Source organism: Amblyomma mixtum, chromosome 2 (genome assembly GCF_055824585.1).
Source record: "Amblyomma mixtum isolate Tamu chromosome 2, ASM5582458v1, whole genome shotgun sequence".
Taxonomy (NCBI): Eukaryota; Metazoa; Arthropoda; class Arachnida; order Ixodida; family Ixodidae; genus Amblyomma; species Amblyomma mixtum.
In genome coordinates, this window is record NC_143013.1 from 35,052,538 (window position 1) to 35,080,288 (window position 27,751).

Here is a 27,751-nt window from a genome sequence, read left to right on the forward strand (position 1 = left end):
GTACACAGTAGAGTGGTAGCCATTACCACAACAAGCATCACATATAGCACTACATGGCAAATTATTTTTGGCAATAGACACAGTGCACTAAAACCAACAGTGCACGGCAACAACATTTCTTGGCAAACAAGAGAAAGTTAAAGGGGCAGAGTGCCTAACTGTGCCACTCTGCCAAATAGTTATTCCACAGGACAGGTGGCTGCTCCTGTCTCGCACATTGCTCGCTGTGCAGTTGCTTTGCTCAGTCACAGATGCAGATACTGCCATCAATGGTAGCTTCTTGTAATAGAACATGCATAAAAAATGCTTTAACCATAGAAGTGATCCTTGCCATGACTCTCTAAAGTTGAAAATCAGCAGTTATGTTACATATATGCCTTAAATATTACCAATATACATCGTTTTAAGTGGAACTCATTAACTGCGACTGGCTGCTATATTCTGCTGTGTAGGAAGACAGTGTGTTTCAGCTCTGTAGCTTTCACTCCATTGCCAAGAGAACTTGTTGAAGAGAATAGCTATTTTATAAGGCTGTGTTTGTCAACTAAATGTGAACTGACAATTACTTCTTTTATGCACCATTTCAGCCAAATTACTGAACATCACTGAAGAACCACACGGCTGTGTAAGTACTGAAGAGGCGATATCAGCCCTGATGAAGAGAAATTAATACTGCACGGCTCTTTCAAAAAGCATTATTGCTAGCCTTGATGTGATAGCCTTTGCAGATGATGTCGTGAAACCATTTGTCGGCCACATATAAGTACAATATATAGAATATGCACATGTTCAGAATGTCTTTAATTTGGGAAGCAGAAGACTAAACAAAGGTCTTACAATTCCACCAAGGAGATGTTGTTGAGCCTGTAGAATCACCTGAGGTGGAAAGGAAAGATTCTTTCACTCAAAAATTTTTAACTGTGTAGATAAAAAAAAAACACGTGGTTCTCAACACCTGGAAAATTATATATGTAACCATAAGAACACATACGAGCAACATGGTTTAGCAAAACGTTAAGTTGGGCGAGTTGGTAGATATTCATGATGTAAACATCATGAATGTAAACTTCTCGTGTCGTGATCAGACGACACGAGAAGTTGTCGAAGCTTTTCACATCGCAGGGGATCAACTGAATTGCGTCAGCAAACCATCTGTTTTCCTTTGCGATAGGGAGATGAATTTTCTCGGGAGCACCTGACGAATGTGCTTTTCATGGTTTTTAATTTTTTGTGTTGTTTCTCCCTTTGATTGTTTCTTCATATAAGAAGGTTTCAGTGAATAAACCTTTTAGTTGCGAGTCAGCGCTCGTCCTGTGTCCCTTCTTTTCTTGTCCCTTGTAGTTCGCGCTGTTTACATCATGAATACGAGCAACAGTTAGAGGCCATCATTTAAAAACTCTTCTTGTGCCTCGGCTCATGCTGTTAGCATTTTATGTTTATGATGCAATTCACTTAATTAATGGCACATGACACTAGAGAAACAAAGCTTTTTTTAACATCTTTCTTTCAATACAACTGATGATGTTTTATAATTTCGTGTTGCTTATATCATGATCCACTTGTTCACTGGTACTTCAAGCAAAGCTGAATGCAAGCCATAAGTGTGAAAGCTAAAACCCCTCTAGTGCACTTATTTCAGCAGGAAGGCTCCTTCAAAACTGTGTAAGTACTATATAAAGATGAGCATGCATGCCATGCTGCAATCCTAATGAATATTAGTGATGGCAGTGTAACAAGACACCAAACTTAAAAGCAAAGCTAGAGCATTTCACTTCATAGCGTAAATGACACTATCACATAGACAATATCTGTTTAACTGAGGTAGTACCACAAAGTCGACATCAGCTCACTCAAGTAAGCGAACTTCAGAAATTAATGACAAAGTGCATTCAAAAGAAAAGAAGAGAAATAGGCATGCAGCTCATAATCAGTCAGTGTGCCTGACAACGTGCTGGTACACGTAGTGCAAATCTATATTTGCTCGACAATCAATGAGATTTGTTTTCAGACTCATCAGAACAGAACTTGCTTTTTGAAAAATATATTCTGAATATCAACTCAAATACCCAATGCACTTCTGAGCACCTAATGCAAAATTGCTTTGCTTTGCATTGCTTTGTTAAAGAAAAGTAAAGAACATCTACAGTAATGTCTACAATCTTCTATGACATTCGAAAACAACTTCCATTAGTATAATTTTTTTTTCCATTAAATAGAGAAGTGAAGTACAATTAAGGTTATTTTCGTTTTGTACTGTGGAGATGGGAATGGTAGGAATGAACATTCTTTTTATTTCTTCTTGCTTGTCTGATGCACTGACTGTTCACAATAGCATTTAACGCTGTTCTTAATAGTGATGGCATGGCGGTAACTTATTCTAAAATTACACATATGAACAACCTTCAAATTAGTAACAATAGCAGGCTGGGGGTGTCTACGGTCCAGAAAAGAAATGAAGTAAAAAAGAACGCCTTTATGGCTGCAGAGTACTTTTGTCACAGAAAACATTATCACACGAGCAAAAAATCCAAGGCATAGACAGAAAAAACTAGGAATAGCAATGCTTTCTATAATCTCTTTAGCAAGACATACATACTTCATGCCTCACAAATACGCCTGACCAGAAGCAAAAAAAATGATGCTGTTTTAGCGTAAATTGAGAACAAATGCTTCGTTCATGTAACCAAGTGTCAGTGATGCTACATTAAATGCTTGCATTATACCTCCCACTTTTCTTCATAAAAAAAACATATGGGTTCAGTTGGAACACTTCAGCTGAGCTTTGCTTATTTCTGACTGTAGTTTTCCTGCATTCATTGTTGGTCAATGAACGGACCCACAGAAAAGCAGAAAGCTGTCAGAAGGTCTGGTTCAGTTAAAATGGCCATACACATGAAAATGCAGTATCCTGAAATAGAACTGTCCTTTCTGGATGCTTCAATGCAAGCCTCAAGTGATATCAAGCCCAAAAGAATTGTGTGTTGAATATATAGATGAACTGAAACCTACCGCTAGGTATTGATGGCACAGTCCACCATGGACTCTCTGGAAAGCAGAAGAGAAATTATGCGTACACATAAAAGTGACATCCTGCAAACATTCTAGATGTTACTGGAATAAAACACACCAAGAATAGAGCAGGAAACCTACCGCTAGATACTGATGGCACAGTCCACCATGGACTCTCTGGAAAACAAAAGAGAAATGACATCCTGCAAACATTCTGGATGTTACTGGAATAAAACACACCAAGAATGGAGCAGTACTTGGTAAGCAGCTGTCCTTTATCTTTTCAAGGCCAGCATAATATATTCCTCGATAAAAAAAAAAAAGTGAATTCAATTTGGGATAACCACATCAAGAAATTATCAACTGACACATAAGCGGACCTTTGAAACCAAGGTTAGCAAATGGAAGTATATGCAGTAGCAGGCTTAACTGAGATAATTAGGACTTGAGCAATATTCCGGATTTTGTTGGGGAACATATTTCAGACTTTTATGGCCTGAAAGTTCGATTTGTGAGACCAAATGAGTCGAGACTGGGCACCGAACCTACAGTTTTCCTATTGTTTTCTTTTTTTTTCAATTTATTTATATCCACCATCTTGTTTTCCCTATTGTTTTTTTTGTTGTTGTTGAATCTAATGAGAATTTTTTCAGTGCACAGTAGCTTTCATCCAGGTTTGAACAGAGATATAAGAGCAACAACATTGGCCTAAAACAATAACTTGAGAAGGTGATGACTAATTGCTTTAGAAATTATGCTAAAGCCAAGGTTAAATTACTAAATCTTCAGACTGGCGAGTGATGCACTCAGCTTCCGCATACAGGGAAAGGAATTCAAGATGTAACATCCTTGCTAACAGTAATTAGGCAACGGGGTGTGCCAAGAATTTTTCTTACCTTAGGGATTCAGAGCTTAAGGGGTACCGTACGTGCTCTGCTACACAGCTAATAAAAACCCCATTGCTTAGTTAAGTTTTGCAAAGATGGTACATAAAGCCCTAATATTATAATAATCCTGCAGAACCATCCAATGAAAGTCAACTGCTACTGAACTAGACTGGAAACACTCCTGATTGCTCACCAGAACGAGTCAGATTTTCAGCAGGCTCAGTGGCCCTTCTACACAGTAGAATGACAGACATCATCATGGCAAGCATTCCACACACTACCCTAAAACTGACGAGTAACATTAAAAAAATATATATCTACTGAAGCTTGTTACTATGCATTAAAAAGGTAGCAACTGATGCTCACCACTATGGTCATGTACCCCTGTTGTTTGAGAAGTTTCTGCAAAAAACAAATTTAGTGCAATATTAACTTCAAGAGAAATGCCTGGCTGCATATTGAGTGCATGCTGAAATTGTTGGGGCAGTGATCACACAAAGCTCATGCAAAAACATTATCGTTTTGAAGCGATATTCTTTGCACACAGCATGACATCGCTTTTTCTCCTGTCTTTGATTTTCTTTGTCGCAGTATACTTTTGTTCCTTCGTTGCCATTGCATTTTGTTTTGGCCGTATGTCCGGCATTCATGCTACTAATAAGTATCTTGTATCCTATGCATATTTTTTCACCTTTAAGTTTTGCCTTGTACATTAGTTTCTTTCTGCTTAATCTTTTGTATCTCATGTTGTATTAATTAGTTTCTTTTGCACATTTTGTCATTCTTTGCCCCCCTTACTCAATGCCCTTCTGGGCCCTGTAAGGTATTATGAATAAATAAATAAATCAATAAGAAAGGTTTAGGTTTTTAGGTTTTTATTGACAGAAATGAGTGGTTTGAGGAATATAATGCCTCTATTCATTTTGTAAAACAAAAGAATAAGTGCTAGAGCACCCCAGTAAAAAAATCTGATGTTTGTAACAAGGTATAAAAGAAGTATTCTACCTGCCAACAATGGTCTCTCTTTTGACCAAGTAAAATTAAAAGGGATGCCCGTCACCAAAAGGTTTCCCAAGATGAGCACTATGTAAGCCACTTCAGACTTTTTTCAATTGCAATAAAATGAAAATTTTGTAAATTTCAGGTGAAAAGAATGTATGGTCCTTAAACCTATAGCAGACATACATATATAACGTTATACATCAACGAACTGCACTAAGAAATCAAATCCTTCCCAATCCAGCAATACTGGTACTAGGCATACACAAAGCCCGTGATGTCAGCCACGATTGCATCCTATCTACAACCAACGAACTGTGGCACGCGTACATAGAATTACTTGCAAGCATTTTGTCTGCCAGCACATGGCAGTTATAATGTTGGGAGCCCTTGCACCACCCACAATCTATCTACCCAACCTGTAGCACACTACAAAGATCAGCCTAAACTACTTGCAAATATTCCAAAACTCTGCCACGCAATAAATGTCTATGTCCAATACACAGGTCCACTACTGGAGCACCAAGGCCTTTACAGGACACCTTACACACATCAACCAATGCCATACAAACATACACACAATCCAGTGGCCTCACCTGCACGCTCACTATATCTGAGCAACTTATAATCAAGCCGCCTGTTCATGCCTCTGCAGTACAGACATGCCTTGACAACACACCCATACCCACAGTGAAAAAACTGAGACTACTAGGCCCAAATATACAGCAAGACACTAAGGCGACCAGACTCAAGTCAGATAACATATTTCAACAGACTCGTCTCCAAACACAACCACGAACAGAAGAAAAAAGTTACCCTGTGTGTAACTTTTCACCAGTAGATCAGCATACCGCCAACATATATCGCAAAGCAACACAATACATCGAACAGCTGTCAAGGCAGCACTACACCTATCCTGCGGTTACATGACAACGTGGAGGAAATAACTGAAGGCCACCTGTGCAATCAGCAATGCAGGCCGAGACAAACATCCACTGGGCTCGGCCGACTCAGGACGTTGGGCTAACACCTGCCAAGTAAACACACCCGCAGGCTAACAACTCTCACTTCCCACCCACAAAGCAACCTGCAATTGAAACCACTCCCCTAAAACATGAGTGCAGACTGCCAGAAATGACACAAGAAAGCATAAGCATCCCACTTCACAAAACTACAACACAAGACAAGACATCCTATATGCCACCACAACACGGCACCCTTAAATTCCAGGCAGCCACACAGCTGCATTCCTGGACAATAGCACTACCTGATGAGCAGCAATCCAAACACCACAGAGGAAGAATGCCGGGGTCTTAACCATGTTTATGCCCACGTCTTCACAGTGCTCATAAACCACATGAAAATCTGCACCGACGCCCTAGCAGCCCACACTCTTCCATAAAGCCACCGTCCTTTCATCTCCAGCTAACATACTGTCTACACTACAAGAACCACAGCAAAAAATCACCATTACATGGGGCCCTGGGCATAAAGGCATCCTTGGAAATGAGTGCGTTCATGCATTTGCCCATGAACTGGGCAAATGCTCAGTTCATGCCCAGTTATTTTCGTGTCTGGGTGTCAGTTCTCTCCAACCCACATACATATGCTCACACCACAAACGAAACCTCTCAACTACCACACCACTTGAGAATGGCATGGCTGTGTAAGCACTGATCCTTCATATAATATGAGGCCTGGTGAACAGAAATTAATATTGCACGGCTCATGTATTGCTAGCCATTTACGTGATAGCCTTGACAGATGGTGTCTAGAAACCATTTGTTGGCCACATATAAGTATGTTATGAAGAATGTAAACATGTTCAGGATGTTTTTAATTCTGGGAACGAAAGACTAAACAAAGGTCTTACCAGTCCACCAAGGAGATGATGTTGAGCCCGTAGAATAACCTGAGGAGGAAAAGAAAGATGCCTTCCACTCAAAATTCTTTACATGTAGTTAAAAAAAAATGCTTGGTTCTCAACACCTGGAAAATTATATACGTAACCATAAGAACACATACGAGCAACAGTTAGAGGCCACCATTTAAAAACTCAGCTTATGCCTGGGCTCATGCTGTTAGCATATTTTGTTTACGGTGCAAATCACTTAATTAATGGCACATGGTACTAGAGAAATGAATTTTTTTGAAGTGATAGCTTCACTCTGCTAAGTAAAGCCAGGTATCGCCATGGGTGCAACATTACGAGCATGAATGGCAGGTGGTGCCAAGAGAGCAACCCAGGAGGTAGGTTGGCCACCTAGGTCATGTGGCCTTGCAGCACCATCACAACCTGCCCATCGGATAGTGAGCAAACTGCCCTCCGTGACAGGTGACCATTAAATTAGTGATTGGTTGCTATAAAATAGAGAATGACCTTCAGCATATATGGGAATTACCCCAATACGCTATCGCGTCTTAAGGCGAAGCTTAAGTGTCCCCTCTTTTTTAACATCTTTCTTTAGCCCGAACAGATGATGCTTTCTAATTTCATGTTGCTTATATCATGATCTACTTGCTCACTGGTACTTCGAGCAACAGCATTTCAAGCAAAGCTGAACGCCAAGTAATAAGTGTTAAAGCTTTTTCCTGACTAGTGCACTTATTTCAGCAAGAAGGCCCCTTCAGAACCGGATAAGTATTATAGAAAGATGAGCATGCGCGTTATGCTGCAATCATAATGAACATGGCAGTGCAACACGGTACTAAACAAAGCCACAGGCAGAGCATTTCACCTCACACTGTAAATGACACTGTCACCTAAGACAATATCTGGAAGTAGTACCACTAAGTCAAGATCAGCTCACTCAGGTAAGTGAACTTCAGAAATCGATGACAAAATGCATTCATCATAAAAAAAAAAAGGCATGGAGCTTATAATCAGTCAATGGTCTGACAAAGTGCTTGAACATGTACCACAAATATAATATTTGCTCGATGGTCAATGATTTGCTCGATGGGATTTTTTTTCACAGTCGTCAGAACAGAACTCGCTTTTTGAAAAATTTATTATAAATACCAACTCAAATATCCAATGCACTTCTAACCACCACCTGAAAATGTTGGTGCACGTTACTTTATACATGCAGCTCCATTCATGAAAGGTATTCATTGTAGGTCAATGAACAGACCCGCGGAAAAGCAGAAATTGCCAGAAGGTTTGGCACTGTTAAAATGGCCATACACATGTAAATGCATTATACTGAAATAAAACTGCCCTTCCTAGATACTACAGTGCAAGCCTCAAGTGATATCAAGCCCAAATGAATTGAGTGTTGCATAAGGTGAACTGCAACCAACTGCTACGTGTTGACGACACAGTCCACCAAGGACTCTCTGGAAAACAAAAGTAAATGATGTGTGCATGCAGTAGTGCCATCCTGCAAATATTCTGGATGTTACTGGGGTAAAACACACCAAGAATAGAGCAGGACATAGCAAGCAGCTGTGCTTTATCTTTTCAAGGCTAGCACAATATAATCCTTGATAAAAAAAAAAGTGAATTAAATTCAGGAAAATACTAAGTTCTATATCAAGAAATTATCCACTGACATATAAGCAGACCTCCAAAACCAAAAGTACCAGACGTAAGTATGCAGTAGAAGGCTAATTCTTTGATTCTTTGATTTCAGACAATTAGCAGTTGCGCAATATGTTGGACGTTGTTGGAGAATATATTTCAAACTTGTACAGTCTGAAAGTTAAATTTTTCTGACTAACTGAGTCAAAAGTGTGCATCGCTGCCACAGTCAAGCTAACTCCTTGCCAACGAGGAATGCTCCATTCTGGATTCAATGTGCAGAGAAATTGGCTTGAATAGGCATGGCAATTTCTGTGGCTCGATCTTTATGGCCACTTGAGACAATGGCACATGATGCCCTAAGGCAGGGGTTCTAAATCTTTTTTATCTCAAAGAACAATAACAGCCTTCAATATGTGCCGAAACCTTCAGTCTAAATGAAATACTCTGTACAAAAAAGTTTACAATGTCAAGTCATTCTTCAGCTATGTAGCCGATTAATGCAGAGTACTATGCATTATAACGCTAAGGCAGCATGCAGGAATCAAGAATTGGTGCTTTACCTACACTAGTTGTTTTGCTTGCATAATACTGTGGTGGATATTTTGTAAAAAAATTGATTGTAATAACAAGTAACTGTGCTTCACCTGTGTTCTACTTGTCTAGCTTATCTGATGTTCCATTGAAGACTGAGTAGGTGCTTTCAAACTGGGTTCCATGGAACAACAAAGTTTCTCAAAGTGCTTTCTCGAGTACCCCGAGCACCTAAACCAATGCATGAATTAATTCCTTTCTTTGCCATTTTTTTGGGGGGGGGACTAATAGCTGTGTAACTGTTCACTGCAGACCGTTTCACTGTACAGCTAGTTATCATTAATTTAATATTGGCATTTCTTGGACTTCCTTCTGCATGCTTGTCAGACTGGTTGGGGCTGTTGGAGCACCCTCCCGATGAGCACTGAACCTCCCTTGGATGTCCTGCAGACATCCTGAATATCCACAAGATGTCCAGGAGAGTTTCAATACTCATTGGGCTGAGGCTAGACCAATTGAAAACTCACATTCTAGAGAAAAACTATGTTCTGTCGTCACCGCTCCCAAAAATGTAACAAATTTAAGCAGACTATTATGCATTAGAGATTTTTTAGCATTGCAGAGATGTACTAACGTAGACATATGCCAGTTTACTAGGACACTGGATGTGCATGTGCAGTGGTGCCACTACATGTGCACAGCTTTTATATGGTAAACCAGTATACATCTTGGCTGGTATCTCTGGCTATGATAAGGTTCTCCATTATCATTTATTTCTTTACGGTGAAAAATTGCTCTTCTTGTAGTAGTAGTCTCACTTGTTTAGTATTCAGGTTAAGATACTTGAGAAGATAATAAGAATGTCTCATTCTGAATTTTTCAAATACATACATGTAGCATGTCAAAGCAGAGTATTATATGTTATCACTGAATTTATTACTGGTATTCTAGGGTTACTTTAAGAATCAAGTACAGTCTTTGTCAAAAATATACAGCCCAAGAGGTTCATTTCCAAGCTCTATAGCAGGGTTCCCAGCAAACCAAAAACCTCTAAGAGACGTCTAGCTAGACGTCTCCGAGAGGTTCTTGGTTTTCTGGGTTCTTAAAGGAACACTGAGGAGAAATTGAAGTTGGCTTGTATCGACAGAATACCAGCTCCTGACTACAAAAACGCCACTCGTACTGACAACAAAGCTCTTGTAACGTAGAAAAGCGCAAGAACCAAAATACAGGTATTGCCGCCACAGGCCAAACTCGGAAGTACAAGCGTGATGACGTCATAGGACAAAACAGTGTTGCTAGAACCAATAGTTCTAGTAACACTGAGACACGAGAAGGCACGAATCACTGAGGCGCAGCCAATGCATGCGCAAATCTCCTTGACGTCGCCAGATGGCGCACGTACCCGGCAGCTAGGCGCGCGCCTGCAGCATCGGAACCAATCAGCGCCTGCTCACTGGCGGTAGGCGGGCTCCCGGTATTCCGCTAACGGTAGCAAAGTACACGGTATGCGAAAGGTGTCTATTTGCGAGAACTTCGTTGGCGACTTCGAGAGCGGGATCCATCGTAACGCTGGCAAAACGCCGGTGCAAACGTAAACGAAGCGATGGTAGCGACGGCCGCAATAGTCGATAGATGCCTTCAATGTGCGGCCGGCGGTAGCTTTCTTTTCGGCTGCTGCTAGGCCACACTGCTGGCTGCCAGAAATCACGGAGTCTGCGTTACGTTATGTGGACGTCATGTTTCACGTCACTTAGTCCTGTGTCGTCATAAGAGAATCCCAGGTTTGAATCAGAGCGGCGGGAAAATCTTTTTCAACTTGGTGAATACAAGGGGGGGGGGGGGGGTACTGCGCACAAAAAGACAAGGACAAGAAGATAACACATCTTCTTGTCCTTGTTGTCCTTGTTTTTTTGTGCGCAGTACCCCCCCTTGAATTCACCATGATCGACCAACTAGCCCAACAACGTACGCTCTTAAACTATTTTTCAACTTCGAATCCAAATTTCTTAGAAATAAATGCATCTTTCGCTGCCGGCCAAGTGGCAACAAAGCCATGAAATGCCGAACTATCGGATTTTGCTTTAAAAAAAATATTAATAGAGCTCTCCTCACTGTCCCTTAAAGCATATTTCACGGTCCTAAGCTTGGGAGGGTTGAGGACTTAAGTTTCTCCCATCTTCGTGAGATTAGGGTCCCTGAAGTATGCAAGGGGAGCTGCGCTGCAGGGCTCAGAAGAACCCTTGGGCTGTATACTTTTGACAAAGACTTTACATGTGCCTTACCTGGAGTAGTTTCTTCTGCTGTCTGACGCTCTGTTGAAGATTCTGGAGAAAAAAATAACACATTTCCAGTCTTAAGTAAAAGGCATCCTAAAGCAGATTATTACTCCCCATCAGCAAGATTCATTCTTAACAGCACACAGGAGAAAATCAGATCATCTTGCCACACAGTGTTAAGGGATTCAATGCAAGGTATCTGAAGCTCATTTTAGCAATCAAGTACTTGCAACATACCTGGAGAAGTTTCCTTTTTTGTATGATACTCTGTTGTAGATTCTGCAGAAAAAAAAAATAATGCATTGCCTTCCATCATAGCTCATAAGTAAACAGCAGCTTGAAGCAGAGTATTATTCACCATTAATAAATTTATTTTAGATGGAACACAGGAAAAAATGAAATTATTTTGCCACACTAATTTTGCAAATATGTTGAGTAAAGAATTTATTGCGAGGTATTTTAGGCTTATTTTAGGAATCAAGTACTTCAGCCTTACTTGGAGTAGTTTCCTCTGTTGTCTGATACCGTGTTGTAGAGCCTGGAGAAAAATAATGCATTTTCTGAAGTAAATAGCGGCCTAAAGCAGATTATTATTGACCATCAGTAATTTCGTTTTAGACAGCACAAAATGAGAAAATGAAAATATTTTGCTGCTTGCATTTTGCAGACACTACACTGATGATTACAGAATTATATTTGAGATATCCCAAGAATATTTTAGTAACAGAGTACTAGCGTCTTACTTGTAGCAGTTTCCTCTGTTGTCTGATAATGTGTTGTAGATCCTGGAGAAAAAATAATGCATTTCGTGATGTTGCAATTGCTAATCAAATTTTGCCTAAAGCAGATTATTATTCACTATAAGTAAATTCATTTTAAATGGCACACGAGAAAAAATGAACATAGCTTGCCACCGAAATTTTGCAAAGACTATGCAGGTCATTGAATAATTATTTTCAGGTATCCTATGCTTATTTTAGGAACGAAGTACTTACCTAGAGTAGTTTCCTCTTTTGTCTGATACTGTGTTGTAGATCCTGGAGAAAAAATAATGCATCTCCTGTCACCACAACTCATAAGTAAACAGCAGCTTGAAGCAGAGTATTATTCATTATCAGGAAATTCATTTTAAATGGCACACAGGAGAAAATGAAATTATCTTGCCACATAAATTTTGCAAATATTATGGTGATTAAAGAATTAATTGTGAGGTATTTGAGACTTATTTTGGGAACCAAGTACTTCAGCCTTACTTGTAGTAGTTTCCTCTGTTGTAGATCCTAGAGAAAAAATAATATTTGTCGCCAAAACTCTTAATAGCAGACTAAAGTAGATTAATATGCACCATCAGTAATTTCATTTTAGACACAAAATATTTTGCTGCCTGAATATCACAGATACTACACTGATGACTACAGAATTCAATTTGAGGTATTCCAGGGTTCTTTTAGGAACAGAGTACTTCTGCCTTACTTGGAGTAGTTTCCTCTGTTGTAGATCCTAGAGAAAAAAATGCATTTTCTGTAGCACCATCAGAACGCAATAAGAAAATGGAATATTTTGCTGCCTGAATATCACAGATACTACACTGATGACTAAAGAATTCAATTTGAGGTATTCCAGGGTTCTTTTAGGAACAGAGTACTTGTGCCTTACTTGGAGTAGTTTCCTCTGTTGTAGATCCTAGAGAAAAAACAATGCATTTTCAATTGCCAAAACTCTTAATAGCAGTCTAAAGTAGATTAATATGCACCATTAGTAATTTCATTTTAGACACAGAATATTTTGCTGTCTGATTATCACAGATACTACACTGATGACTACAGAATTCAATTTGAGGTATTCCAGGATTCTTTTAGGAATAGAGTACTTGTGCCTTACTTGGAGTAGTTTCCTCTGTTGTAGATCCTAGAGAAAAAACAATGCATTTTCTGTTGCCAAAACTCTTAATAGCAGTCTAAAGTAGATTAATATGCACTATCAGTAATTTCATTTTAGACACAGAATAATTTGCTGCCTGAATATCGCAGATACTACACTGATGACTACATAATTAAATCTGAGGTATTCCAGGATTCTTTTAGGAATAGAGTACTTGTGCCTTACTTGGAGTAGTTTCCTCTGTTGTAGATCCTAGAGAAAAAACAATGCATTTTCAATTGCCAAAACTCTTAATAGCAGTCTAAAGTAGATTAATATGCACCATTAGTAATTTCATTTTAGACACAGAATATTTTGCTGTCTGAATATCACAGATACTACAATGATGACTACATAATTAAATCTGAGGTATTCCAGGATTCTTTTAGGAACAGAGTATTTGTGCCTTACTTGGAGTAGTTTCCTCTGTTGTAGATCATAGAGAAAAAACAATGCATTTTCTGTTGCCAAAACTCTTAATAACAGTCTAAAGTAGATAAATATGCATCATAAGTAATTTTGTTTTAGACAGAACGTAATAAGAAAATGGAATATTTTGCTGCCTGAATATCGCAGATACTACATTATGACTACAGAATTCAATTTGAGGTATCCCAGGCTTCTTTTAGGAACAGAGCACTTGTGCCTTACTTGGAGTAGTTTCCTCTGTTGTCAGGTACTGCGTTGTAGATCGTGGAGAAAAAATAATGCGTTTCCTAACACCGCAATTTTTAACCAAATTATGGCCTAAAGCAGATTATTATTCACTATCAGTAAATTCATTTTAGATGGCACATGAGAGAAAATGAACATATCTTGCCACCCACGTCTTGCAGATACTTTGCTGGTGATCAGAAAATTCATTTTTAGGTACCCTAGGCTTATTTTAGGAATCAAACACTTGTGCCTTACCCACAGTAGTTTCCTCTTTTGTCTGATACTCCGTTGTAGATCCTGGAGAAAAAATAATGCATTTCCTGTCACCCTAATTCTTAAATAGATAGCTGACTAAGGCAAATTATTATTCAGTACCAGGAAATTCAGTTTAGATGACACACACGAGAAAATGAAAATATCTTGTCATTCTGACTTTGCAAATACTATGTTACTGATTAAAGAATTATTCAAGGTATACTAAGCTTATTTTAGGAATCGGCACGCTAACGCATACATTCTCATTAGTTTGCAGCATCATTTACGGTATAATCCTGAGACCGTGCAAACCATAACTGATTGCCCTTTTTGCCCAGTTTTCACAGATCAGATTTTGGTCGCAAGCACATGATAATTACTGTTCATGCAACATAAACTCTCTACAAAGTTGGTATTCCAATGCAGGAGAGTTCAAGATAATGAAGATTCACTGCACACAAACACATAGATGGCTACATAGCATCTACGAGTCTATTCGCACTGAAAATGCAGTAAGCTTTAAGACTTCTTTTTCCTTAAAAATAGGTGACAATCATCCAAGCCACAATAAAAAATTTTGAAACATAAAATGCTGCACATAACTTAGATTAGAGTTCTGATTCCATGCATCCAACCTCGCACATAATGCAGTCTTGGTTGTGGTATTAGCCATGCATTGGCCAAGCTATTCTCAAATCACAACACCACAAAAAGTACAGTAAGCCTCCTCTCGGCTCACTGAACAAAAGGAGATAAAAACTGTCTTTGATCAGCAATCACTGAAGCCAAGAAAACAGTGAAACATACCCGTTGGCTCAGTAGGATGTTCAGTACTGAAGTCAGTGGGCCTTTCAGCTACAAAGTAAAAAATACCGTTAATCTCGGCATGAAATTGTGTCACTTAGAAATTTATGCAATGTCATCTCTGCCTTAAGTAAGTAACAAAAAATGTCAGGAAAACCACTCAAACTAACCATCCCCATAGTATATTATCACAAATAAAAAAACAATAGTGCTAATTAATAAGCAAACTTTCAGTAGCAAAGACAATCCTCTAAGTTTTTTTTGTTGTAAAATATACAGAAACAAAATGAAACTAGCTAACGATAAGAAAGCAATCACAGGTGATAAAACAAACCAACAAAACATGCTTTACCTGTGACTGCATTGTTTATGCAGTCTGAAAATGTCGATAATTCGAAATCCCAGATAATTTGAATTTCAGTGGTTCTGTAATTTGTAACGTAAATTCTACTGGATAATTCAAGGTGGCTGCCTGCACCAGCTGGTTAATTCAAAGGAATGCTAAGTGCGAATTCCCAATCCCAGTTTTGCTGTAAACTGGTAAATTTGATAGCCCTCGGACAGGGGCATAGCCAGGGGGATTCTTTCGTTGTCAGAACAGCCCCCCAAATTTTCCGAGCGTTGCATCTCTCTGCCCCTCTCTTTTCGGCCTTTTTTTGGCCCATGCTAATTACACACCACATCGATATACTAAAATGTAAAAACAAAAATAAGAACTGTGTTGGTTTATTCTCAAAAAGATTGACATACGTTGTCACGGCTCTATAATAGGAGGCGGGAGTTAATTCTAGTGGTTAATTCATATCTTTTTCATGGTTCCAGTGACTTTGAATTAACAAGGTTTTACTGCACATGCTTCATTATGAGCTGGACCAGTGCATATTGGTCATCACCACACATTGCTAGACATTAAGGCAGTCCTGCATACAGATACCATGCATCTACAGTACTGCGGCAGACAACCAAGGAAAATTTTACCAAACCCCACCTTTCCTTATGAAGTGGCATTTTTAAGGTGGAGAGCAAATAAAAAATAATACTGTGCAAAGCCCCGAAAAATTATTTTGGTTCCCATATCACACATGCGGTGCCATCCACACCTTTATGGGTTTCTTGAATTCGTGGTGTCTGTTGTGAGCGAAATTAGATTGCGTTGTTATATTTTCTATGCCTCTCAAGCATTACTGGAGGGGTTCACTATGCAAATGTTAAATTGAGAAGTGTGGGTTTGGGGAACATGGTGCATTATGTACATCAGTAAAACACTCTCCGGGGCATGCTGGTTCATAGCTGGCAAGAATAAAAGCGCAACAAGACGACACAAAGAAGGTGTAAAAACGACAGACAGGCGCCTGTCCTGTCGTTTTTCCTCCTTCTTTGTGTCGTCTTGTTGCGCTTTTATTCTTGTCAGCATTGCATTATGTACAATAGATCTTAGGTGCAACCACACAAGGCAAACACTAGAAACAAGGCAGCACATGCCCTGATTCAACTTTTTGCCTTATGCTGGTGTGCCTGGTTTCACTTCAAACTGCTTCAAACACTGGAGGCTCTTGCTTGGTAATGCATCATTAGATTCACAACTTACCACTAATCTCGTTCTGAATGTCCCACAACCTAGGAAAGGGGCCCCCTCCCGAGGCACAGGTGGAACTGGTGTCGTCCAAGTCAAGGCTGAAGGCAGCAGCACACAGAGTCTTCACCTTGTGTGACACCTTTGAGATCTGCGCATTTGAGGGGGCATCCAAGTGATGTGCTTGAATGCAAGCGTCCCGCTCCACCTGTCATATTCTGATAGGTCAGCGTTTTTGCATTACATGTCTAACTTCATAATGACTTGCCCATTAGCTTAGCATATTACACAGGATACTTATGGCCAATTACACAATAAGTATTACGAACCAGCCCCAAAACATTTAAAATTACTTTTCTATGCAAAGGCTACATCTCTGGCTGAAAAGATTTGTAACTTGCTTGAACTCCGAAAGTTTTCAGCATTGTTAAATGGTGCTCTACAGCATTTTAACACAATAGCATTAAAAAGCACGTGTTGCAGAAAAACCAGCATCGCTGACAGTGAGTGAAAAATACTCAAAAAATCCCCACAGAGGCAACTTAGGGGGCACGTGGGCCACCTACGTCATATGACCTTGTGGTGTCATCACAACCTGCCGACTAGATTATGAGCAAACTATGCACCATGGCAAGTGGCAGTTAAATTAATGATTGGTTGTGAGCAGTTGCCTACGAATAGCAACATGGGTCCCACAAGCTCCACTGATTGCAGCACCCACCATCGCAGGGAAGAAGCATTGCTTAAATGCAGCACCACTGTGCCAGGAGCAGTATGAGGACTGCCAATGATGTATGATCGTTAAGTAGAGAATGGCCAGTTCTTAAAATATGGGATTAACTAACTAAAGCTGTCATGTCATGCCCTTAATGCCGAGCTTAAGTGCCCCCCCCCCCCCTCCAATTATTTTTATTCCTTCAGTATTCACCAAAAAAACTCAAGACAACAATGACTGGCTTTGCTCAAGCACCTAGCCAGTCAAGCTGAACACAAACCAAACTGGCCTTTTCTTTACCTATGAACTCAAATCAAGCAAGGAGCCTTCATCAACAATAACTATCAAAGAGAATACATACCTGCTCCTTAATGGATCCTGTTGTCTCAAACGTGAACACAGTGTCGTCTGCAGAGTACTTGCCAAGCTTGTCTGCCCCTGACGCTGGAGCCAAGTCACAAACCTGTCAGAATGAAGCATCAAGGACATCAGCATGTTTCCACAAGACAACTAGAACAACGAAAATAACAATGAAGCAAAATAAATTTACAGTGATAATTACGACTTTTTAGTAGTTGTGAATAATTATTTACATTGTTTATATTTTATTATTGTAAGCATTCCTTTATATTTACATAAAATACGAATAGTTTGAAGTAATAAATCACAAAATAATTATAAATTAAGTGCATTAAGGAACTTCAGTAAAACGGCGAGTTGAGCGAGTTGGTACATCTTGAGAAAAACACAGCGCAGGAGCAGGGACACAAGAAAAGAAGACGACGGGACAGGCGCGTTTTTCTCGAGCATTAAGGAATGAAACCAACTTGTTGAATGACAAGAAAAGAGCTGGACACATAGTGTAGCGGTTCTTTACGTGCTTCCTCTCCTTGGTCACCACCTCATCATGCAACAACCTGTCCACAGTTGCCTCACTTGAAGGTCTTCTGACTAGGTGCCAGCACAATTATCTTTGCAAATGCATGCAAGTCAGCTCACAATCATGGGAAACCAAAGCAGCAAGTGAAGTCTGTAACAAGAACACAGGCGAAGTTAACAGTGTTTTCACAGAGCATGTCGTAGAACCCAGAAACAAGTCATTGGACCTAGTTGCTTTATTACAGCAAAAAAAAGTAACTAAGACAAGATAATACCACTTTCTGTATTAATAGTAGCAGTCTAATACTATATAATTATGCCCAGCAATGGTGTAAGAAAAAAAAATGAACACTTCAGTGGTTAGCCGCTATTATATTAAACAATGATACAAAGTACTAACTGATAACACTTCGCGACAAAGTATAAGGAGGGAAAGCTCTACCTGCAACATGCAAGTGCAATGTTAGGGCACTACTGAACTGCAGTAAAATGGAGAGTTGCACTAACTGGTGCATTGTTTGACTACAAACAAAGTGCCGCGACAAAGGATGAAGAAGGAAGGGCAAGCATCCCTTTCCGCAGCACTGTGTTTTTAGTCAGGCACTGCTGAAGGAAACCACTCATTTTTTAACTCACTCTTCCTCAATATGTAAAGCACACATCACCTCACTATAGCTTGCCCACTCCTCCCGATGGCAGGAAGTCTCATTTGCACCATGAAATGCTCTCACAGCCAGGTTGAATGAGATACATGGTGTGGTTACAGAAGTGGCGTCAGCCTCAGTTCTTTGCTGAAATGGAAGAGGACAAATTAAGAAGTGTAAAGAGAAGCAAAATGAGTGTGCTTTTGTCATCTTGGTATTTTCCCATTGAAAAGTTGACCTGAGACCAGAACGTTTTGCAGTTTCTCATTAACTGCTTTAGCAAGACATAGCACCCTGACACACACTTTTAGGTGTGCACTATGACGCAGTATTACTGCATTACTGTCCTGACCAAGTAAGTAGAAGGTGCAATGTATATACATACCATGATTGCAATATCTTCGTCTGTTAGGGGTTTTGAAGGGTAGCCCACCTCACATGGTGGACGGCAACAGCTACTTTTTCTCTGGTGTGTAATGAACACCATCAGTGTACATTTCCTGAAACATAAGCAGAATTGTCTTCACTTTCACCAAGACAGCAAGCAACAACTATATGTTGCATGAAATGAAATGCCACCGCACCTCAGCGATCCACTGCTCAGAGTGCATTGTGACAACTGTATCTATCATAGCAGTAGGAGTAGTACAGCAATTTTAGTATACAGCTGAAACATATGCTCTAGTTTCTGGGATGATCTAATGAAATGGAAAAGCACGACACCAGCTGTGCATCTTATTTACCCAGTCAGTGACTTCACCAGTTTCATGCTGGATTCACTTCCATAGTCAATGCCAACAAGAAGTATCTCCTGCAAGTTTTGGGTTGAAATGTGCTCCCATGTTTTCTGCAAGAGAACCAAGATAACCAGCTCAGTTGTACCATGCACTGTGGGCTGTTATTAATTCTGAAATCAAGAGGGGGGGGGGGGAGTGCTCTAGGTTTATTAATGTCTGCATGGAGCAACACAACTGTGAGCTTAAGTGGACACCACTCAAATGATTCAAAGATCTACACTTGTACGCAGGATTTAGTGACTTGAAGCGCCACAGGCTTTTGAAGGATGCTGTAGTGGAGGGCTCCGGGATCAATTTAGACCACCTGGGGTTTTTTAACAAACACCAACGTCATACAGCACACAGGCATTTATGTATTCCGTCTTCATCGAAGTACGGCTGCTGCAGCAGAGATCAAACTCATGACCTTGGGATCAGCAGCGAAATGCCAAAGCCTCTGAGCCATTGTGACAGGTACTAGCGAACTACATAAGAGTTGGTTTTGAAGAAACATTTAGTAGGAAAAGCTATAGGCCTTAATCCTTGATAGATGGCTAACTTACACAGGCAAACATACCTAGGTCAAAAACCCATTTGACTTAATTTATTTGTGATTTTTTTTTGTTTATATGACACTTAACGCATTGAAAACTGCCAGTTAGCTTGACTGCTTTTTAATATTATTATTATGGCATTAGTTACTCACAAAATAAGTGCACATTATTTCCCCACAGATTCTTGAAAATTTGGGATATACAGTCATTACGCCAAATAATATATGTGAAAAAATAAAATAACGTCCCTACGCAATTGCATTCATTACACGAGTATGCACACTACTGCAGATTCCTCATCTTTCTTTTGTGCAACAATTAAGCAATAAGCAATGATCAACTATGAAGAGTCAGTCAACTATTTATAAAAATAAAGCATGGACGCAATAGCAAGGATCTAATGCTAAAAATAATACACCATAATCCAGCGTGCATCAGCACAAGCTTCCACAATGACTTGCCTTAATTATTAATTCAAACTTGTCGACATCACTCATGGCAGGGACATTTATAAAGGCCAAACCATGTTGGTGCGTATCCTGAATCCACTGAGTGCTTGATGTCAGAAAACCATCGAAGGCATGTTCCACACTGAGGTCGCGGAAACTGTCCATGTCTATTTCACTAAGAAAGTGGATTCCACTCTTTGAGGCAAAGTCATAAGCTGCATAAAATGCAGGACCTGAAGAAGAGATCAAATAACTTTAATCAGTAACTTCACTAAGCTATCACAGAAATTCATCAGATATATAAGCATATACCCACTGCAAGAAGTCAAGCTAGGCTGATAGTGCCACATGATAGCAAACATGCCATTTTTACTGAGACCATATCTATGATAAGCCATAAAATTGTGTAAAAGGAGACATTTGGTGACACCCCTCACAGCTTCCTGCAACTGCATCTAGCAATGTGGCCTCTTTGCCAGCCACAATTGGTTTATCGCATCTTTGTAGAATGCTATTTTGCCGTCAGTGTGCAAGTATCAATGAAATATTATTTATTTATTTATTTGTTTGTCTTGTTTTGCGCTCTCGCCAAAATCACCGCAGCCTACAAGGGTAGCGCACGTTATGAAATGAGGACGTTGCATACAAGAAAATGACTAACCAGGGTGCACATAGCAGTACAATGGCAATGACACGATTCTATAAGCATAAACACTCCAAACAAAGAGTACTAAAATACACGCAAGAAGTTAAATGATGCACTGGACATAGTAAGGAAAGTAATAGCATAAGAGACAGCCACCTCAAGTCAGATATTGGTGGACAAAACAAACATCAGTGCACACACACGAGCAGGGTCGTAGTAACAAATAGGGTTAAAAAATATCACAACGTGTGTAATTAGAGCTGCACAGACAGAGAATTCTTGATTACCAAAGTTAGTGTGTCTAGGATAAAAAGCAGCTTGTAGTCTCATGCTTGTACATGAAGGCAATTTGATAAAAACTGCTTATAGTATTTTAGGACAATAAATGCCGTTGTGCAGCACCTTATAAAGAAAAGCAATATCCCACTTTTCTCTGTGCATGACCAAAGAAATAAGAAGTAGATAACAGAGCAGTGAATCATAAAGAAATGTCACCTGCCAATGTATTGGTCATAAACTATACGAACTAGTTTCGGCTGGACTCTTATTTTCTACGACACTGTCGCCAAAATAGAATTGGTTGGAGTTGCCCTCAGTGTCTTTTAAAAAATTTAAAATGTTGACAACAGCTTTCATGTCTGAGTAGAGTACAAAAATTTTTTCCAGTAAGTGACCTTGTCTTGGAATAAAAAGTAATAATTAATTATGCAAGCACACTATACTACGCCTCCAAGGCAGAACTTGCAGTTGTACTGAAAAAAGTGCGAGTGCTACATTGTCACTTGGCCAATGTGCTGCAATCTGTGGATGGGCTTGATATTGCTTTTTTCTACCATTATCATTATGGCAGTATACTCACACGACGAGTGCTATTTTTTCCAAAAGATTTAAGAAAGTTTTGGGGATGCGTTCATTACATCATCCTCTTAGTGAAAATTTACATTCTGATGAACAAAATAATGAAAACACTCATTACATGAGTACATACATCAAGTCAGTAAGCCTGCTATTACGAATACCACTAGTTTGATTAGCTTTCGTATTGGTGCAGCAACTCCAGGCAAGGATGACAGTGAACCTGATGACAGGGATACCTGTGGGGGCCGCACTACGTGAAAGTTTCACCTGAGCAATATACTCTACAACACATTGAGAATTTGGATGCTAATTGATGCTAACATTGATGACAGACAAGTTGTGAAAGAAACAGACTACTTTCCTGGCAAATCAAGCATATAGAGGCCTCCTTCAGGCACAAGCCAAGTTGCGCTCAACTTGGCTTCGAAAGGTATGCAAAGAATGCAACTACAGATCAGTTTGTTCAGAATGTTTGGGGCACCCATCACATCTGTAAGGACCGACATGTTTTTCAGCGAACCAACAACTGTCCTGCAAGAAAAAGAGTTTCATTGCACCTTTGGCAACTTGTACAAGTCCTCAGTTGCGAGTAATCGTGTGGTGTCTTTCTTGTTTTGTCTGTCCCCCCTGATCCGCTTGTGCTGCTTTTGTCCAAGATGCTATACCCCCCGATCAAGGGTTCTGAAACTGGGTTCAACGGGATGTCCAGTGTTCCCTGGATGGAGTTGTTTTTGGGATTTCCGGAGCACCTAAATCCATGCATGCCTCAACAATAACTGTGTAATTGCTCACCGCTAAGTGTTTCGCTGTACACCAGTAATTGTTGATTGAATTTGGGCATTCTTTGGGTGCTGTGTGTCAGCACACTCCATTTTGCATGTGTGTCAGACTAGAATGGGCAGATGCCAAGATGTCCAGGGTTCCAAGCACACTTTAAAAGATGTCAGGGTTCGCCCGAGGCTAAAAAGATTGAGAACTGCTGCTCCTAGCCCAACTATCCTCACTACTAAAGTTTATTTCACTGAGCAGCCTGTTTTACAGCTGCAGCAGCTCACACATCTGTGCTTTAGCAGTCTTTTATTGAAACAATGGTTCGTTTGGCCAATACTGTTTACTCTGACATACGATGCTGTTGTGGATATGAGCAAAATATGAAACAACTCTCAGCCCACCTAAACGTGGGCCAAACGGTCATCACATTTCATCAGAGGAGTAATCACAACTATAAAAATTCACAACTTTAAAAGCATTACTTGACCTAGCATCTGCTAGCATCTGTAACAAGAATAAATGGCTCACCATCTTCAGCACGATAAGTTTGGTTATGGATGACACGGTACACGACCCTTGAGTACACCAGGTGAGTGCAGAGGCTTCCAGGCAGCACGTTGATGACCGGTGCACTGTCCACGATGCAGACCAGAACACCTGAACAAACACCACCTATTTTCAGCAAGTCTTTACAATAGGTAGAGATATGAAGCAGGCCAATAATTTCCTTTAAAAAAAATTCAGCACTGTCAAATCAAATTTGCACACAAATACTATTAAGTTCATGACATAATGGGTGCATTATGCATTAATGGGTTCACTCCGTAAGTTGCAATTTTGATATGCAAGATTATATGAGAGCAAAGATACCTTGTAGATTATTGGAATGCTCATGCTGTTACAGGTAGTCATTTGGAAGCGTGTTAAACTGTTTTATCGCGCCATCAGCCTAGCAGCATTATACGCAGTCCTGCACTATATGTGGTCATGTTAGATTTGACCTGCTACAAACGTTATGTTCAGGTCGTGTGTCAGTTTTCAAAAATAATCCTCAAAAATTCCACCAAATGTCCTGAGTGCCCCACAGTAGCATTTATATTACATCAGTTCAGTTCCACTTTGGCACAACATCTTGCATATTGCATGTGCTTAGGAGAATAATTCGTATATACCATGATAGCGTGTACAAAACTGCATTACAGCCCCATGCTTTTGCCATTGTCAATAATCAGGTGCACAACAGATCGAAACAAAGAAAATGACAGGCCTGTAGATAATAAACCCAGTTCCCCTTTCTGCTGTCTCAACAGCTGGCATAGCCATGATGTGGCAGTACCATGTAGTTTCACCAGAGCTTGCATGGTACTAAGCATCAATTTTGTTCCCAAAAATATGTACAACAATAGACAGAGTGGACATCTTGCAATGCGTGGTAAGAATATTCAACATTAAATGACTGACTGTAAACATCCAGTTGACATTACTGAACTAAAAGCTGGCACACAAAGATAGAGGAGGACCCAACACATATGCTTTTTCAATGTTGTCCTTTGTCCTTGTGTGCAATTTTGTAATCAATACAAATCCAAACCAACTCATCCCACTTTCAGCTATGACAACCATTTTGCAAGAAATAAAGTTATAGTAGCTTTTGAATGTACTCAGCACTTTTACTAGCCATATCTTGATAGAAATGCCACCTAAGCTTACCTTTCTGCGATGGGGCAGGTGTTGTGGGTTCTGCACAAAGTAAAAGCACCAAAGGAAAACATCAGTAGTTAAGAGATTAAAACAAGTCAGAACTACCTCGTCATTAAAAGAATGTTAAGACCATGTAATATGCCATGACACAACCTACCTTCATCCCCATAGCTGTGAATTGCAACCATCCTGGAGGCAGCTGATCGGTCGGCACACTCATGGTTCCAGTCCTCCTTTTCAATGGAGGTGGCCATCACACAGATGTTTGGCGTGAATCTTCGTAGCTGAGATAGCTGGAAGAAAAAACACATTCAGGGTTGCAGTGTCCAGCTATCCGCACATGCCACAATCATCAAAAGTACTGAGCCCCTAAAAATACAAACAGTAGACTATGTGACGGTATTCATTCTTAAGAATAGAAAATGCACTGTTTCAACATTTCTGCTTTATGATGCATGCATTAAGTTTGACATAAGATGCAGTTCTCAGGATCAGCTCACTGCTCTCACAGACAGACCACACCTTTCCACATACCTTTTTTTGTATTGTTGTTTCATCTTCAAATACGAATACATCTGTGCTTGTCTTCAAGTACACTGAAGTTGATGTGGATCCCCTTTCCCCAGGCACATTTGGGCACGTCTAGATGGCAGGAAGACAGCAGCAATGCATATTAAAATGGTGTTATGGTTTTTGGTCTAACACCCCAAAGCGAATCTGGTTGTAAGGGATGATAGAGTGGATAATTTCGACCGCCCAGAGTTCTTTAATGTGCACTGACATCGCATAGTACACGAGACTCTAGCTTTTCGCTCCCTCTGAATTGTGACTGCCATGGCTGAGATCGAACCAGCGTCATTTAGGTCAGCAGCCCAGCACCATAACCAATGAGGTACTGTGGCGGCTAGCATATTAAAATGGCTTCTAGTTAACGTTAGAGCAAAAAAATGCAACCAATCATAGAATACATTCGAGCTCAACCATTATTCTCTCCAAAATGCCCTGCTTGCAGTCAAAGATTTTTCTTCCTTTTTTCACTTATACATGCGATAAACTGTCGGTTGTTAGTGCACCTACGTGTGTGTCTCATGTGCTCGTTGCCTGTCGATTACTTTTGGCACCTATTTGTAAAAGAAAAGCACATACTGCTCTGTTTAAAAAAAAATCAAAGTGCACAATTACTTTTTGTGATAACACTATTTCATTTATAGAAGCATAAATTTTTTTTTTACATTACCTTGCATAATGACACACCGTAAACTTCTGGTGAACTTTTCCAAGGAAAAAAAAAAGCGTAATCATTATGCAAGCAAACATGGTAGTTCACTCCAAAAGGGGAAACAGCTAGCAGCATATAGTGTCAAGAAAAAACCCCTGATAAGATATACTGCTCATGTATGAACACTAAATACCTATACCTTACACCTATATATAAACCATATGACATGTACTACAGAAAGTTCAAGCACAGACATCAAATGGATTTATGGGCAAAATATGAAAAAAAATGTTGGTGCAAATAATCTGAGAAAACCGGTTTTCCATCTTGCTTTCCTCAGATTTATGTGCGTGTGTAATACAAGAAAAATGCTTACTGCTGAGTACTTTTCCCATGATTCCTTCGTACAGGCTTGACCAAATTCAAATTTCTCATCCATTAGCTCATATCGACGAACGCCCAGATGCAGAGTGATGCATGGTGCCATTTCACCATTATTCTGGCTCTTTTATAGCATGAAAGAGACAAAAAAGAATGTTTTTAAGAGTAGCACCATGTCCCTTGAAGAACAAAGCTGAAGGCACACTGCTGCTTGTCATAGGTCTGCTTCAGTCCTTGCTAAAGTTCTTTGCGCCACTGCTACAGTTCACATTTATTCACAACCTCCGACAGAGTAGACAACATAGGATTGCCTGATGTCTTCCGCCAACATGCAATGTTACCTGCTGATTATTATACCCATATCTGCAACCACTCTTTAGTTCAATATATGGACAACGTTTATCATGTAACGCTTACAGCCAGCGTAGAATGCATTCAACGCACATTTGCATGAACACTATGTTGAACACCATGAACACCACTGAACACCATTATGAGCACCATTGCAGACATCAACATTGATTAATATCTTGGTTCGGGCTAGTTGGTGAAGTGGAAAGTGACAGTGCGAAGCAACAGGGATGAAAGAGACTTGAGAACACAGGATAAGCGCTGAACTACCAACAGAATTTTTAATGAAAACAGGCCACATTATATACAATCAAATACATCATGTGCCCAGTGACAAGAGCAACCATGATGTGCAATCAGTGCCAGCGCAACACTCAATTTTATCACTGGAGGCCAGACACCAGCAAACATCTCAAAAACGTGCCACCAAACATGGAAGGGAGGAACGAAGTGCATAAGTACAGAAAGTGTCTTTACGTCATAGCAAAAGCAGAGTCAACACATCGAAGCTAAAGCAGAGTCAAAACGTCGTCATAGCAAAAGCAGTCAAAGGAAAACCTTCACCCTCAGGAAAACAAATTAAAATACAGGCAACAACAATAACCAGTGTCAGGGGGTAAAAGGAATTCTAAAATACCATAAAAACCAGGAGGTTGATAAGGAGATTGATGGCATACTGATGCACCATTCACCGCCTCTAGATATAAGCCATGCTTCAACCACTTCTCTCTCTCTCACGTTTTTCTCTGACTCATGGAACAATGGTTCACACTATAAAGTGCATTCTGGCCAACAAGCAAAATTGAATTGCCTGGCTTTTTCCAAAAGTACCTGTGAATAGTACCTGTGTGAAATCTAACCAACAAGCAACTGGTCTAGTGTCATGTGAACCATATCATTTCTACAAGTAATTTGAAAAAGTCATACATATTACCACAAAATGCAGCAGAACATGTAAAAACAACTTTTAACTTTTTTCAAACTCAACTTAAAAAAATTTATGTACCCTCTATGGTTTCATTTTACTGTTTTATGCTATGCCGTTTACAAATGTCATAATCATGGTACAACATATGGGAGCCTTACTTGCCTATTTCATCACTTTGGTATTACCCTGAGAAATCTTCAATTCACAGCATCTGTAGTGTTTCCTGTGTTGTCCTTTACCTCACTGGCCCTCTTTGCTGCCTGCCAGGTGCTTTCCTCTATTGCTGCTCAATCTGCAGCCTTTAGTTTTTTGCATTTCATTTTTTGCAGGGTGTCACAGTACAAAGATATAGCGACCTAGGGTTGGGCAATGACTCAGTGCTTTTGACATAATCGATATTTTGTCTAAATGGGCGGTGGCCATGATTCGGGGGCGGGTG

The 27,751-nt window shown here is 39.9% G+C and overlaps 1 protein-coding gene across 1 annotated transcript in view; it reads right to left on the reverse strand.

Annotated features, from left to right (window-relative positions):
• Positions 1-27,751, reverse strand: part of LOC149358958 (uncharacterized) — an 89,016-nt gene that overhangs the window by 46,390 nt on the left and 14,875 nt on the right. The window contains exons 16-38 of the mRNA XM_089571130.1: positions 26,029-26,157; positions 24,968-25,075; positions 24,591-24,726; positions 24,443-24,472; positions 23,261-23,389; positions 20,470-20,690; positions 19,422-19,525; positions 19,064-19,178; positions 18,700-18,825; positions 17,517-17,618; positions 16,456-16,591; positions 14,871-14,918; positions 14,064-14,105; positions 12,227-12,268; positions 11,975-12,016; positions 11,728-11,808; positions 11,469-11,510; positions 11,238-11,279; positions 6,769-6,807; positions 4,263-4,298; positions 3,151-3,186; positions 3,010-3,045; positions 838-876 (exon numbers count right to left, since the gene is read on the reverse strand). Of these exons, the coding sequence (XP_089427256.1) occupies positions 838-876; positions 3,010-3,045; positions 3,151-3,186; positions 4,263-4,298; positions 6,769-6,807; positions 11,238-11,279; positions 11,469-11,510; positions 11,728-11,808; positions 11,975-12,016; positions 12,227-12,268; positions 14,064-14,105; positions 14,871-14,918; positions 16,456-16,591; positions 17,517-17,618; positions 18,700-18,825; positions 19,064-19,178; positions 19,422-19,525; positions 20,470-20,690; positions 23,261-23,389; positions 24,443-24,472; positions 24,591-24,726; positions 24,968-25,075; positions 26,029-26,157 (1,861 nt within the window). The remainder of the gene's footprint in view (positions 1-837; positions 877-3,009; positions 3,046-3,150; positions 3,187-4,262; positions 4,299-6,768; positions 6,808-11,237; positions 11,280-11,468; positions 11,511-11,727; positions 11,809-11,974; positions 12,017-12,226; positions 12,269-14,063; positions 14,106-14,870; positions 14,919-16,455; positions 16,592-17,516; positions 17,619-18,699; positions 18,826-19,063; positions 19,179-19,421; positions 19,526-20,469; positions 20,691-23,260; positions 23,390-24,442; positions 24,473-24,590; positions 24,727-24,967; positions 25,076-26,028; positions 26,158-27,751) is intronic.